The 14,413-nt window shown below is 47.2% G+C and overlaps 1 protein-coding gene across 1 annotated transcript in view; it reads right to left on the reverse strand.

The window, feature by feature from the left end:
* Window positions 1-489: 489 nt before the first annotated feature.
* LOC144106516 (uncharacterized) overlaps window positions 490-14,413 on the reverse strand; it is a 36,383-nt gene continuing 22,459 nt past the window's right edge. The window contains exons 6-11 of the mRNA XM_077639359.1: window positions 9,345-9,425; window positions 8,721-8,826; window positions 4,011-4,207; window positions 3,313-3,376; window positions 2,376-2,521; window positions 490-1,376 (exon numbers count right to left, since the gene is read on the reverse strand). Of these exons, the coding sequence (XP_077495485.1) occupies window positions 1,167-1,376; window positions 2,376-2,521; window positions 3,313-3,376; window positions 4,011-4,207; window positions 8,721-8,826; window positions 9,345-9,425 (804 nt within the window). The 3' untranslated portion in view covers window positions 490-1,166. The remainder of the gene's footprint in view (window positions 1,377-2,375; window positions 2,522-3,312; window positions 3,377-4,010; window positions 4,208-8,720; window positions 8,827-9,344; window positions 9,426-14,413) is intronic.

Consider the following 14,413-nt stretch of genomic DNA (forward strand, 5'->3'; position numbering starts at 1 on the left):
GAAATTTCCGGAGCCCTTCACTACGGCATCTTTCATAGCCCGAGTCTCTTTGGGACATTAAACCCCCATAAACTAAACTAAACGAATGTGAATGAGGCAGCTACACAGAATCGCATGCAATTTTTTTATTGAGGTGCAGCATGGCTATTGCGAATATGCAGACATTTATTCAGCAAAACTAATCTAATGCAGAGAAAGGTACACCATATCTTCCCCTGCTACCCAGTTTAAACTCTCGATATTAGTAAGCAAAAAAGGATTCAGTGATCAACATCTGCAAGTAAATGTCTATGCAGGTTGGCCCCTGTAATCGGCACACAAAGGATATACAGGCCAACTACAGTTAGTGCTTAGTGCCTTTTCAATCACTCCAGTCAGTATGCACAGCGTCACTGCAGCTTTACCACACTACTCAAGCCAAGTGCAAGCATAGCCTTTAGGCCACAAGCAGGCAAACAGATCACAAGACACAAAGGAACCAGACCCTGGTGTTTTGGAACATGCTTTTTGAAAAGCCTTTATTTGTACTTCTGCAGCACTTATATAAAAACAAGCCGTTTTGCTGTGGGTGCACATATGTCGTCACAGCACGATTAAGAAGATATTGCAGGTCACTTTTCAGAAAGTAAAATTAACATCACGCTTTGTGACCATATATACAACAGCATCAGAAGGACTAAGTGCTGAGCACTCTCTGCCCTCGTCATGCCTGAAGAATAGGGAAGAAAAAAGAAGATTCCACAAGCGCCAAGTCGCCTTGAAGACAAAAAAAAAAGTGTCCAAGTGCCTCGTATGCCATTTTTAATTGCCTATGAAAAAAACTGAAAACTTCAGCAGGCAGGCAGATTCAACAAAAATATACATCTGGCAGCCATTTCATTACACAGCCACTTGGCAGCTGCTTGAAAAATGTGGCCTGTTTGAGCAACAAAACTGCTCGTGTAGTACTTTGAACATAGGAGGTGTTGCACATAGCTCACACACCAGGCCTGATCTTGTCTCTGCCATTTGCACAAACTCTGAACAGAAAGGGCTTCCCTTCATCAAGACTGAAAACGCTGCCTTTTATTAGGCAGGTATCACAGAGACGCAAAGACCAAAGGCAATAAAAACAATGACCTACTTTGCGCAAAGAAAAAAAGAACTGAAGCAAAGACCCAAGGCAATCATTTCTTCGCGACAGCAATAAGCGACTTGAGCTGCTCCGTGACCTTGTCCAGCAGGGAGCCCCTAGAGTCCTTCTTCAAGAGGACGATGGAATGCTGGATTGCATTCTCCATTGCAATTACACACTCACTCAGACGATCGCATGTGGTGTTCAAGGAGCACAGTGCTTCGGTGTGACGGATGCACGCAGCCTCCAAGGCAGCTATGCGCTGCGTAGAGCAACAGGAAGAAAAAAAAATTAAATCTTGTGGCCAACAGTAACCATCAACCGATTCATTGGCAGGGGTTTTGGGAGGAGAGCCCTCTCGGCACAGTAAACTCTTCAAGCTTTTATTTGTAAAAAAAAAGTCAGTGTGGTTGCCCCGTAAAAAATTGAATGCTCGCAATGAGAAACAGTCAATTATCAGAGGGGCAAGGCACTGCTGGCAATATACAACAAGAAGGCTCACGAAAGTGACACACTAGCAGCGACCCAAGCAAGCTCATCTCTTCCACATTCCCTCGCGACTGCTGGAAACACAGCACCAGCTGTGGAATGCCATTCCAAAGCTAGCGGTCATGACATGTAGCCCACTTAGCCCTCGTTTATCGGTTTCTCCAGACTGCAAACCGTAAGATGGGCCGAAATGCCGTCAAAAACCAAAAGCACAGAAACGAAACCATGCCAATTGACAGGAGGTAGGCCACACAGCATGCACTCCGTGAGTTTAGACAAACAAGAAATTCATAATTTCTGAATGTTTAGAAGGTTCAAGTAATTTTAATATTGAAAGCACAGTGAAAATTTAATCGCAAATACCTAATATTTTCGAACCAATTCGAAGTTTAGAATAGTATTTGTGCACCTCTAGTTTGCACCTCAATGGCTGGAGCATTGTGACCACACATGCTATGGGCATCCTGTACGCAACAACAACTTAGAAGGGAAAAATAATAACAAACAAAACCGCTCCCAGCTGTACTGCATGTCCCATGACTGCCCATGCGAGCCTACACACCATATAAGCACAGATACGATACCTGGAAAAGGACAAAGCAGTGTTTAATGGTCAGCGCGGTTGCTAGCCAGGCTATCCGCCTGGCAGGCTATACTCCTGATGCGGATAATTAGAATGAAGTGTTATGCACTCACACAACACACACATGCAGAGGCATATTTGCATGTGATATGGCTTCTCAGGCTCAAATGCCGTGAGCGGCAGTCTCACCTCCTCGTACGGCGATGTTCCAGTCTGCGGCTGACAGAGCTCACGGGGGCAGGGCACTGGGCATTGACTGGTGCTATTCTCTCCGGGCAGCCTTCGGGCAGCAGAGGAAGCAAGCATTTCGTCTTGCGAGATAGGCCGTAGTATCCCTGAAGGGGCAAGAGGAGGTGGAGCAAATGTCACTTATGGGGGAAATCTGCAACGTGGATGTCCCTAATGTGGGGATTCACAATCCTTTTAGTCTCAGGGGAACCCCAAAGGGCTTTTAAAAGAAACTGAAGAACCCCGTAAGTCTTGGCTTCCATGCCTGCCTACACAACATGCATGCATACAAAAAAAAAGAAATGACATGCAGACTTGCAGTCCTTAGAAGAAACAGCCAAATTCAATCAACGATGGCTGTTTGTAGAGTGAATCACTCTGCTATAAGGAGCGACAGTACAGCGAGTCCCAAAACGAAGTGGGCTAGAAAAAATACGGGGCTAGCTCGAGGCTTGCATGGATAAGGCATTCGGGGAACCCCAAAAGTGCTCCACTGAACCCAAGGGATCTGCGGAATCTACTTTAACGGAACCCTGAACTGACACATTCGCTGTGCTATTTCAGCAACACATTTATTGCAAAAAGAGAGGAAGTAGCAAATTTAGAGGATAGCTAAACAGATCACTGCACTTTCTATGCTCCCTCCACTGGTGTTACACAAACAAACCACCAGTCAGCCACTGTTTGGGATGAAAGTCGCCCTGGCAAGACGAGAAATAAGAGACGCCGACCAGTGAAAAAAGGTTCGTTATTGGCGTCTCTTATTTTTCAAATGTACGCTCCCGGCCAGACGGGATTCCGTCACACGCTCAACTTCATGGCAAGACGACAGTGCCCCTATGAAATGCACCCTGCAGCGGCTGTACAAGGCTGGTGGACATAATGCAGAGCTACACACCTGTTTCACCGCCAAATGAAGTCAATGGTGCCGATGACCGTGCACAGCTTGACGATGGTGGCAGCTGAAAAAAAAAAAAAATTGACAAGAATGACTCGTACGTGAACAGCAAACACGCAAGTGTCAAAAAATGAACCACATTAAAAGGTGGGCAAGGAATCGCAAAGTGTATCATCATCGGCTAAACTACATTCACTGCAGGACAAAGGCCTTTCCCATCGACCAGCTGAGGCGTACCTACCCACCTACCTCTCTGACCACTCAATCCGGTAAAAAATGACTGCTTTGTTTTTTTAAGCTGTGTTTATGTTTCTTTGGCAGCAAAAGACATTTATAGCCAAGAAAAATTGGAGCTGAAAAATGAGATACATTTTTTTTTTAACCCTTTGATTCAAATTCGTGACATCAAGACTGAGAAGGACTCTGTGATTGGCATATGGAAGTGAATGGAAGTGTATCCTAGCCTCAGAGATCCAGAGACGTCATCCTATTTTGTCCTGTTCTCCATTTTCAGTGAAACTAACCTCTCCTGCCATTAGAATGCGGTACCTTATCAATACAGGCCAACTTCAATTTGCTCTCGGTGGCCCAAAAAGATTTTGTGGCATTGCTGTCTACTCCTGAGAAAGTCCCTTTGCAGCTGTTGCAAACAAAAGAAAAAAAAAAGTCGCGCTATGCCGCAGCAGCTGGTGCCTCACCTGTTCACCTTGCTTGTTCCTTGCAGTGGCCACGTCCACAGGACCAGGTTTGTTGTTGATCGTATGAATTGTTGATGAAGGTCTGAATCTGAACAAACCTACTTCACCCGCTGCTGAGAGACTGTTTGTCCGGGTACTCTGGTATGAACCTAGGCAGCGACAATAAGCGCGATGAACTGGTGAGGAGCGCTCTCGGCCTGGAATGTATAATATAAATGTCTTGTGTGACCCAAGCACTTAGGGGTCCCCCAAAAATAGTATGTCACCAGCAAACATGCGCAAGACACAATGATTGCTCTGGCTTCTCTTCCACCTGTAAACTGTAAATTCAGTGTAAAGGAGATGGGGAAAAAGGGTGAACACAAAAACTGCGTCATGAGGGAAGCTATCAAAGTATTATACAGGCAGTAAAGCGTCACTGATATGTTCCTAGCTTGCACAATTTCTCGGTTCATACGCTCAGAATCGCGGCCATTAAGAATGTCCCATGAATTACTATTTTTCTCCCTGATAACAAGATTTCCAGGCTACTATGTTTAAAGTTTACACAAATTGTAGTCATATAATATGTTTAATGACCAGCTGCACATTAGCAAACATACAATAGGGCTGAATATGGAACAGCACGTAACACGAGCTGGAATGCAGTGGCAGCAATTCACCCTAGTGGCTTCTCTGCAGCGCTTTGGTGCAATGAGGCGAAGCATAAAAATAAAATAGCGCACTATCCTACGAGCAGGCCGTTCATGCCACAGGGACATGACTTCAAGAGGAAAAACCCAGCAGCTTACTCGCAGAGCCCATGCGCTAGGGGGCAAAGCATATAAGAACTCCAACTATGTGGTAACAAACGAGTGGGCCCGGCCTAGGGAACATGCCATAAAAAGCAAACATGCTGCAACAGTCAACTGCCACATTGCCTTCCCCGCACTGCTTAATTGCAATGCGGTGAAGCATCCAAAAAATAACAAAGACTTTGGCTATTTTTGTATTGTCTTTAAGGGCCCAGGTGTTGCACAGCTGATTCTGCGCTTAGGACAACACAAATGCAGACCAAATTCTACGAGCACACATAAATTTATTAATGCCTTCCCGAATACAATGGTCGATGTACCCCACTATCCCCATTATGTGCATGACCATTAAAAGGGTGGAAAGGGTAGATTGCTCAACTAGTTGGTACATCATTAAAAATAAACTGCACCAGAGAACACTGACAACAAAGGAAACAATGAAGGCAGCATCATCCCTGTCCGTGTGTTCCTTCATTGTTGTCATTCTTCTCTGCTGCAGTTTATTTTTTTAATAGTGCATGACCAGCCTAATAGCAGTGGCATTCTGTGCTCACTTACTAGAACACTTTAAGCCTGCATTTAAAGGCAGGGTGTCTACCAAGTTGACATTTCCAAATTCCCCGAGTTTTCCAGGTTTTCCTTGAGTGCATTCGTAAAATTTCCTGAATGACACAGTACTTTGTTTTATGCGAAAACAAGCTGACACAAAGCCGCCTGGAGGTACCACTCTCCAGTAAGTATGTTAAAAACTAAAAACAACAATTTAATCCTATTTGAATAGTAAAGAGTAGTGTTTATATCATATTAAGAAAAAGAGGAGATATTAGCAAAATGCGTAACAAATCGGATTAGAAAAAAATGCTAAAACAAACTGCGAATCGAACTGAACATTTTCAAATACGAACTAAAAGGAAGATGCATGCGAAAACAAATATTTTCAAATGTGAGATATTTCTATCTACTGATAGTAACTGCGATGGTGTGGGGCCTGAACTTTAGTGTAACAAGTGCGATTCTCCCCCAGCAAGTCTATTCAGACAAACTGCAGATTATAGAAACCTTAGCTTGTAGAAGTTAAAAAGCAACAAACCTCAAAGTAACACTGGAAAGTAAACCTCAAGTTCGTGCACAATGCTTCAATGTTGTTTCACTGCTTTAGAGAGTATTTTTGTTTGGATGAGGGACACTTGCATCTCGGATCAGCCAACACTTCATTTTTTCAGTGCAAGCTCTTTCACAGAAGCAGCGCACGGCACGCTTCCTTCCCCATTCCTTCCTCAGTGCATCACCCTTTCTGATCTCGTCCTCTCCAGCTCCTCTTTCCACCGTGCGTTCGCCCCACGGACCATTTGGAGCATCCTCTTGGTCAGCTGAACGTTGGCAACTCCTCCTGCCAACATTACGTCATACACGATTCGCTGGGCGACCAAAGGTTGCTCCTTATGATTTTCAACAGGGCATTCCTTGTTAATAGAAAACCCCCGCTCGACAGACGCATTTCCGTGCAAAAGACAGAATCACCTTCGCAAATGGGAACAGTTCTTTGTTTGAACCACAGATGCTTGCCCCAAGGGCATCGAGTCGATGCATGCTCCCATTAAAATTTTTTAATGCCGCTTGCATAGAGGCTTCTAGGGAGCACACATGCTTGTAGGACCGCGTCGCCCGGTCAGCTTCTGTTCTTGTCAACCTTTTGTGCTCCACTTCGAGAATACGACGGCCGTCGCTGGATTCACAAAGTGATCTCACGGAGAAATTTTATATTTACATTTGGCCCATTTATTGAGATCTGAAGAATTTTTGATTGGGAGAGTCCATCTGTGGAAGTTTTAAACGCAGACATCAATTCTTCCGCCCGCGTGCACCCCAGAAAGCATGACGTCAAGTAGTGCATTTTCACGCTCTGCTCTGCATCCGACCAAAACCGAACCAACACGTCCATTTGCTCTTTTTGTACAACTTTGTTTAACGATCCGTCAAATTCCACGACGAGGTGGGAGGCTTGGCTTACTTCCGACATGAGGTTCTCCTTGAAGAAAGGCGAGAGGCCATAGACAAGAGTATATCCGGCCTCGTCTTTGCCAAGCTGCATTTTCTTGGGTGTAGCTGATGATGGGAACATCAAAGGGAACAGAGAAGCCGATGCCGTGGCAGCACGGAGTGATGTGTGCGTCATAATAGCGTTGAGGCACCACATCACTTCAGCCTTTAAGACCTCCAAGTCATGCTGAAAGATATACTTAACTGCACGATCGGGTTGGACATCCTTCGCAGTAGTTGAAGCACTTGAAGGATGCACGGAAACTGACGGCACTGGCCTGGCATTGGTCACAATGGTGGTCGGCGGTGTCAAAAATGAGGCTACAGAAGGTGTCCCACCATTGTTCACAACGGTGGCCGGCGGTGTCAAAAATGAGGCTACAGAGAGTGTCTCAGCTCCGGTAATGGCTATCTGTGCTTCTTACTATCAGCGTGACTTGTCACTGCTCTTCCCATGTTGCCGAGTGAAAACTGCTTTCTGCATAGTGCACAGTACGCTGCGTTCAGGTTACTTTCGACGGGCCTAATCCAGGCTTCTAACTCGTAATGTTTCGCATTCGTTCAGTCCTGGACAAAAGTGCACTTGAAGGCTGTCATGCTTGACACGTTGCACACAGCTTGCCTGCGGCACCACAGCAGTCATTAAAACTAAGCTGGTTCAAAACGGCGCAGCTAAGTGCGGACAGAATTCGTTACTTTGCTAGCATTGGCAGATCGTGAAAAGGCACAAAACTTTCCCTTTCTCCCAAAGCTGTGCCACCTGCGTCGTGTGCGTGTACCCCCTGCGGCAGAAATGGACGCTTTCATCAAGGAGATGTGCAGGGAGGAAGAGTTCATTAGGGACCATCGAAAGTTCTCACGTTCTCTGCCGCCTTGTTGGAGCTGTCTACTCGGCAATACAGGAAAACAAGGGGAGGCCACTGGGCGTCAAACAGCGCACGTGCGAACCATAGGAAGCGTGCGCTCTGCAGTCGGCCACACCGTCGGAGAAGCGCGGGAAAGTGTCCGCTTTCGGCTTAGTACGCTTCGAAATTGAAAGCACCGCTGGCGCCGCGAAGCTTTTTGCTGCCTTGCTCGTATGCTCCACTTGACAGCACAACGTTGGAGGACGATGGAGAGGACGCATAATGCTGCACTAGACAATCCGTGCAATGCCAGTCAGCATTGTTTACACAAGGCAGCATTATAGCGACTTTAGTTCCTTTTATGCAGAACTGCAGCTAATTTTCCCTGATATAAGCACCCCCCCCCCCCCGAGTTTTTCCAGATTATCCAAATTCCCTGATAATTCCCGGTTGGTAGACACCCTGAAAGAGGAGACCAAGCAGCGCTAGCAAAGCACAGCAAGTTGTGTCAGCCCTCTCCATGCTACCAAGACACACTACAAACAGTTGAGCACTTCTTGGCAATCATAACGGCATCAGTCATTTCTTACTGCTTGAAACCAGTGCCAGGAAACAAAAGGCTGAGCTCATGCAGACAGCTCGCAGTACAAGCGAGGAATATGTCACGGCCTGACACAGTCCCTATGACAGGTGGGAGTTACAAAATTTCAATCCTTTCTCATGGTCTTTGTTGCAGCATGCAACATGCAGTGTGTCCACGCATAAATCTGACACGTGCAACTGCGATACCCTTGGTTCAGGATCAAGGTGCCATTTTTTAAAAGTAGCATACCAAACATGATGCAAAAGAGTTATGCGCAAATTACAGCAAAGGGAGAAAAACTGCTTTACATTTTTGCTTGTGGCGGCAGGACGCACATCAACATGAGCTTCCCAACAATGTAGAGTTTCAGCTAAAACTATACACTACATCTCCAGGTATTCTGTCTTGCGGCAGCTACAGAGCACAGGGTTCTGGCATGTGCACGTACCTTCTGCAGATTTGGATGAGGAAGCCACCGATCCCGACAGCCTGCCACTGGTTGACCCGTCACCGTGCGATGTGTCGCTGTTTGACCCGTTACTGTAGGAATTCCTCTGAAGAAATTGAAAAAAAAAAAAAAACATTACCCCCACATGAACAACAAAAGCACAGCAATAGACCAATGAATAAAGGTGAGCAAAAAGATTCAATAGATGCAAATACAGTAGCACCACCTGGCTGCAGAACCCAAGGGCAGTTTTGGCTTGAGGACAGCAATTCTAGCTTTGAAAACGGTGCGCAGTATCAGTTGTATAGGCCAGGGGTCCTCAAACTGGGTTTCTTGGAGTGCCTTTTGGGTTCCCCGAAAGCCATGCATGCATCAACACCCAACTCCACAAGCCACTTCACTCCACATATAACTATTACTGCATTTGGCCATTTTCCTGCTTTTTTTTTTGTGCACAGCTCAGCCAAGGAAAGAACAGAAGTCAAGACAAGCATGGTTCCTCAAGACCAAACTGACATCTGTTGCAGTTCAATGAGCATGAAGAATGAAAAAAAAAAAGAGGACCCCTGGTGTACACTATGCAAATAAAAACGCATGTGCGCAACCCTAATTTGCAGCACTCACAGAGTGTTCGGGTGGTGTGTATAGTCCGACAGGGTTCTGCCTATAATTGAAGTCTATCAGCGCAAGGTTCCAGGGAGCATACTGCAAAGAGGACAAGAACAATGTAAGCACTGTCACAAGGGGGGAGCATAGCATGGACACAAGTCCCATGACTGCAGGAACAAACTCCATCTCACAAGTCGTTTGCAGCGCTGTGAAAGATGCAATGATCCGAGCCAATCGGAACGACATGTACTGAAAAACGTGTTCCTCCGAGCCCCTCACCTTGCGACTAGTAGCTCCATCATGGGGAAGGAAAGAGCACCGACGACTTGTTGGATGCTATGTTGACGAATGGCAGTGTACCACTTCACAGCAAGCATCCACAGTGCATATTTGTGCCGACCTCCTCTGCTAATTTAAGCAGTGAATGAAATGCCCGCCGTACTTTTGAAACAAAACCGTGAACTACCTTTTCAATTACTGCAATAATTGTTTAAAAAAAAGTCCAACTCCTACTCAAATATTTGAGGGACTGCTTGTTGTCTTCCTTGGCCCTGATTGGGCAAGAGAGCTCTATCTTTCGCAGTGTTGCAAACAATTTGCGAGATGAAGTACAATCGTACTATGGTATATGGGTACAGTCAAAACTCGATTTAACGAAACCCGATTTAACGAAGGTATCCTAATTCCCCCTCAGACGCCCATAGGGTTCAATGCTTTGACTAACCCGAAATAACGAAACCGATTCCGTGATCTGTCCCGATTTAACGAACCTTTTTTCGAGAAATAAAGGTGAAAAAGTGTTAATTTTTGGTCTATTTTGTAGACAGCACCCCAAAATTTATTGATTGAGAGTCAGCGGTAACAGCGCGGAGCATCTTCATCCCGTCGCTTTTTTCAAACTGCGCGGCGCAAAACGAGTTTTAATTTTGAGTCGAGCTCACGAGATGGCGCCAGCAGTAAAAAAGTTTCGTGCCACATTTCATAGATGGCGCTGTTGCACTTCGCGTGTTTTTTTTGTGTGTGTGTGTTTTGCTCTGTGTTCGCTCTTGTGCAGATTTTCCCGTGCCTTTGAACGCACGTCTTTGTCAAGCTCAGCTTGTTAGGCCTCCATCAGTCTAGCTTTGCTATCGTGAACGCGGACGTGGTGTGTGCGAGCAAGTGCGCCGCTAACCCTCCTGACTAGCAGATGAAGCCCTGCAAGAAACGAAAAAGGCTTACCCTGGACGAGAAAGCGGACAGAATTCGTGCTGTGACAAGTGGACAGAAGAAATGTGACGTGGCTGCATCACATGGCATTCCAGCGAGTACTCTCTCCACAATATTGAAAGGGAAAGATGACATCCTCCGTGCCACTTCGTCGGGGAATCTCTCGCGCAAAAAAATGCTGAAGACCACTCCTCAAAGCAAAATGGAAGAGGCCCTCTTCGCCTGGTTTATGGATTTGCGGGCGAAGAATAGTATTCCCGTGAGTGGAGACCTGCTCCAACAAAAAGCTCGCTCTTTCGCGTGCATGCTGGGCGACAACGAGTTCAAGGCATGTCCCGGCTGGCTGTCGCGCTTCAAAGAACGACACGGCATCGTCGGGAAAGTGCTTAGCGGTGAAGCGAGCAGCGTAAGCATGGCTGTAGTCTGCGACTGGCAGTCTGAAAACGTGCCCGACATTCTGGGAAAATATGCCCCCAGCGACGTCTACAACGCCGACGAGAGCGGTCTATTCTACCAAATGCTGCCTAAAAAAAACACTCGCCCTGAAGGGGCAGGCGTGCCACGGCGGCAAACACAGCAAACAAAGGCTGACTCTTTTGCTGTGCGTCAACATGGACGGCACCGACAAACGAGACCCGCTTGTCATCGGAAAGAGTGCGAGGCCGCGCTGTTTTAAAGGCACCAAAAAGCTTCCTGTGAAGTACGTTGCCAATTCAAAGGCGTGGATGCCGCGTGCCATTTTCGCTACATGGCTGAAGGAATTTGACAGCGACATGTGTCGCCAGAAAAGGAAAGTGTGCCTGTTGCTGGATAACTGCACGGCCCACTACGTTGCAGAGGTCGAGCTGACCAGCGTGGAGCTCCGCTACTTCCCCCCAAACGCAACGTCCGTGGTTCAGCCCTTGGATCAAGGGATAATTAATAGCGTGAAGTGCGCATATAAGCGTCGAGTCGTCGACAGAGTTCTCCTCAACCTGGAGCTGAAGCGCAAGACGAAAATAGATAATTTTGTGGCGGTTGAGATGGTGGCGGCGGCTTGGAGAGCATTGAGGCCGTCGATAATTGTCAACTGCTTCAGGACTGCCGGTTTCGGTACACTAGGCCCTGAAACTGCCGAAGCTGGTCCGGACTGCGCGAGCGCCGTGCACGAGGATGAAGATGCCTGGGAACACCTTCGCTCAGTGGATGAAGTGCCCACAGGCATAAGTTTCTCAGACTACGTGAACGCCGACGCAAACGCAGTCACAACGGAAGTTTTGACTGATGCCGATATGTTGCGGCTTGTAGGAAGCGTGGAGGGAGTGACGGCTGAAGACGCTGCCGACGACCCTGCAGGTGCCGAAGCTCCCGTGCCGACACCAGGTCAGGTGATGGATGCTCTCGATCTGCTGCGACATTTTGCCGGCGCACACGAGGGGACGGAAGACGCGCTGGACGCACTTCAGACATACGAGAAATCGGTGCGGCCGTTGCTCACAAAGCGCACGCAGGCAAAGATCACAGACTTCTTTGGCGGAAAATAAATTTGTAGTCCCCTCGGGCCTTTCTTGTTGAGTAAGAATTTTTGTTGTTTCTTTTCATACGCGCTAGCGGCGCCGGTCGTGGTGTTGGCGCTACCCACTCGAAAGTAGCGCGGGGGGTCATGACGATGACCGTACGGACCCCCAAAGATTGCGCTAGTTGTATGATTACCAACTTTGGCGCCAATTTGTCATTAGCTGTGTGGCTTGCCGTCCCGTCGGCGGTATTTAGGGAAGATTGTTGCGCCGCTAGTCGAACCGTCCTTTGGGTCGATGCTACCGGCGTGAATTCGTCACGCGCGAGTGCGACGAAAAGTGAAAATGGTACGTGCTAACCGATACGACCGCGATAAGCTGGTACGGTTTATGCGGATGCAAAATGCATTATGTTCAATGGGTGCTCAGTCGGGGACTTGACTTTACTACTTTTAAAACGAAAGTACTGTTTAAGCGGGTACGTTTTAACGAGGTTTTACTGTAATCGAATGTACTGAATTATGTGCGCAAGAAATGCCTCATTCAATTTAACGAAGTTCTCGATTTAACGAAATAATTCACGGCTCCCCTCAACTTCGTTAAATCGAGTTTTAACTGTATATGGGGGATTTAATGTCCCAAAGCGACACAGGCTATGAGAGATGCCGTAGTGAAGGGCTCCGGAAATTTCGACCACCTGGGGTTCTTTCACGCGCACTGACATCGCACAGCACACGGGCCTCTAGAATTTCGCCTCCATCGAAATTCGACCGCAGCGGCCGGGATTGAACCCGCGTCTTTCGGACCGGCAGCCGAGCGCCATAACCATTCAACCACCGCGGCGGCTCTATCGTACTGTCTGGCTGGTTGGAGTAGCAGTATTTTCGCTATAAAGCAAGTAATCTTTAGTCACAATTATTTCAGGCATTTTCTGAAGGGTCATACATATGCTTGCCCTATTTTCAATGCATGGTAACGCCCTGATGGACAATTTTCTTTTTGGAAATGGTACCAAAAGAGTCGCTTAGTACTCGTGCTGAAATCTGTTGGCAAACCAACAAAATGGTTTGCAAGTGCCCTACTTGCCTTAAACCGGAATCGGAATGCCAGAATACACATAACAAGCTGGACTCGTAAGCAGCCAGAAATGGCAGTCTGCTTATGAGGAGCCTGGCAAACAGGGTCAAGGGGAGAAGCTGGTCTTACAAAAAAAAAATGTTCATTATTAAAGTCATAATTCCAAATCTTCAGAGAGCAGGTTTTTTTGTGTGCCAATTTGAAATATGTCATTTAATTTCATTTCAATCAAGTGCTTGTGCATTTATGCAATATGTTATGCAAGGTTTTTGCAGACAGATTCAAAGCAATTTTTCTGCAGGAGCTTGATAAGGTGAATTTATCATCCTGCCTATCATACCATGCAACTCGAGTTACTGGAAAAATTTCAGCTTCACAACCAGAAAGAAAAGACAGTACAGTCGAGACCGCTTATAACAAACTTGAGCGTCATGCGGTGTCCGTTCGTTGTATCCCGAAGTTCTTAGTAAGTGGACCACAGCTTTAAAGACAGTTGCTTGTGAAAACACAAAATTTTTTCTTTGCAAAAAAGTCCATGATGGATGTCCGTTTTTGCAGCGCGGATCCGAAGAGGGAGGTTTCCAGTTTATTTAAAGCAGAAGCGTGCTACCGCCGAAGCCCTTGGCATAGACAAGCTGTCTAAAGCTCTCTATGTAGCTCATTGCTACAGGCGCGCTTATGGGTGCTGGCTCCGAAGTTTAATCCTCATCCGATTCCTCCGTGTAACTCTCGCCCTGCACTTCAGAAAGGATGCCCTCATCCATGCACGGTTCCGCGGTGTCGGCGTCGTCATCAACAGAAATAAAATCATTCCAACCAATGTCATGATCCCCATGTCAGAGTCGACGACGCGTTGCCACAAATTGCTGCCGGGCTGGTCATCTTCCGAAGCATCAGACACTGTGTCGATGAAGCTGGCCTTGAGGAAGCAGTTCCGCCGCCCAGGCCCTTTCATCATCTCTACCGCTGAATACAATGGAAATGGGCACTGTGTTCCCATCCGCCATCCCGAATTACAACCAGGGCCCGAGATTTGAACAAAGCCATCGAAACCTCAGCACCGCAACAAGAGTGATAAAAGTGCGCGATGGGGTAGACGTGCAACGTGCACAGGCGGCAATCAAGCCAATCAAGCTAAACATACAGACGCACAGCGCCAGTGGAGAGACCAATGAGGGGCGTCCGTGAGCGTCAGTGCAGCCACCTCTTGGCTCCCACGGAAGGCCTGCTTCACGGAGCGTGGCCTCTGATCGGCACCGGCGGCGGTGCGGTTGACCGCAGAGGCCACGCGCGGATTTGCAAGAG

This window comes from Amblyomma americanum, chromosome 10 (assembly GCF_052857255.1).
Source record: "Amblyomma americanum isolate KBUSLIRL-KWMA chromosome 10, ASM5285725v1, whole genome shotgun sequence".
Lineage (NCBI taxonomy): Eukaryota > Metazoa > Arthropoda > Arachnida > Ixodida > Ixodidae > Amblyomma > Amblyomma americanum.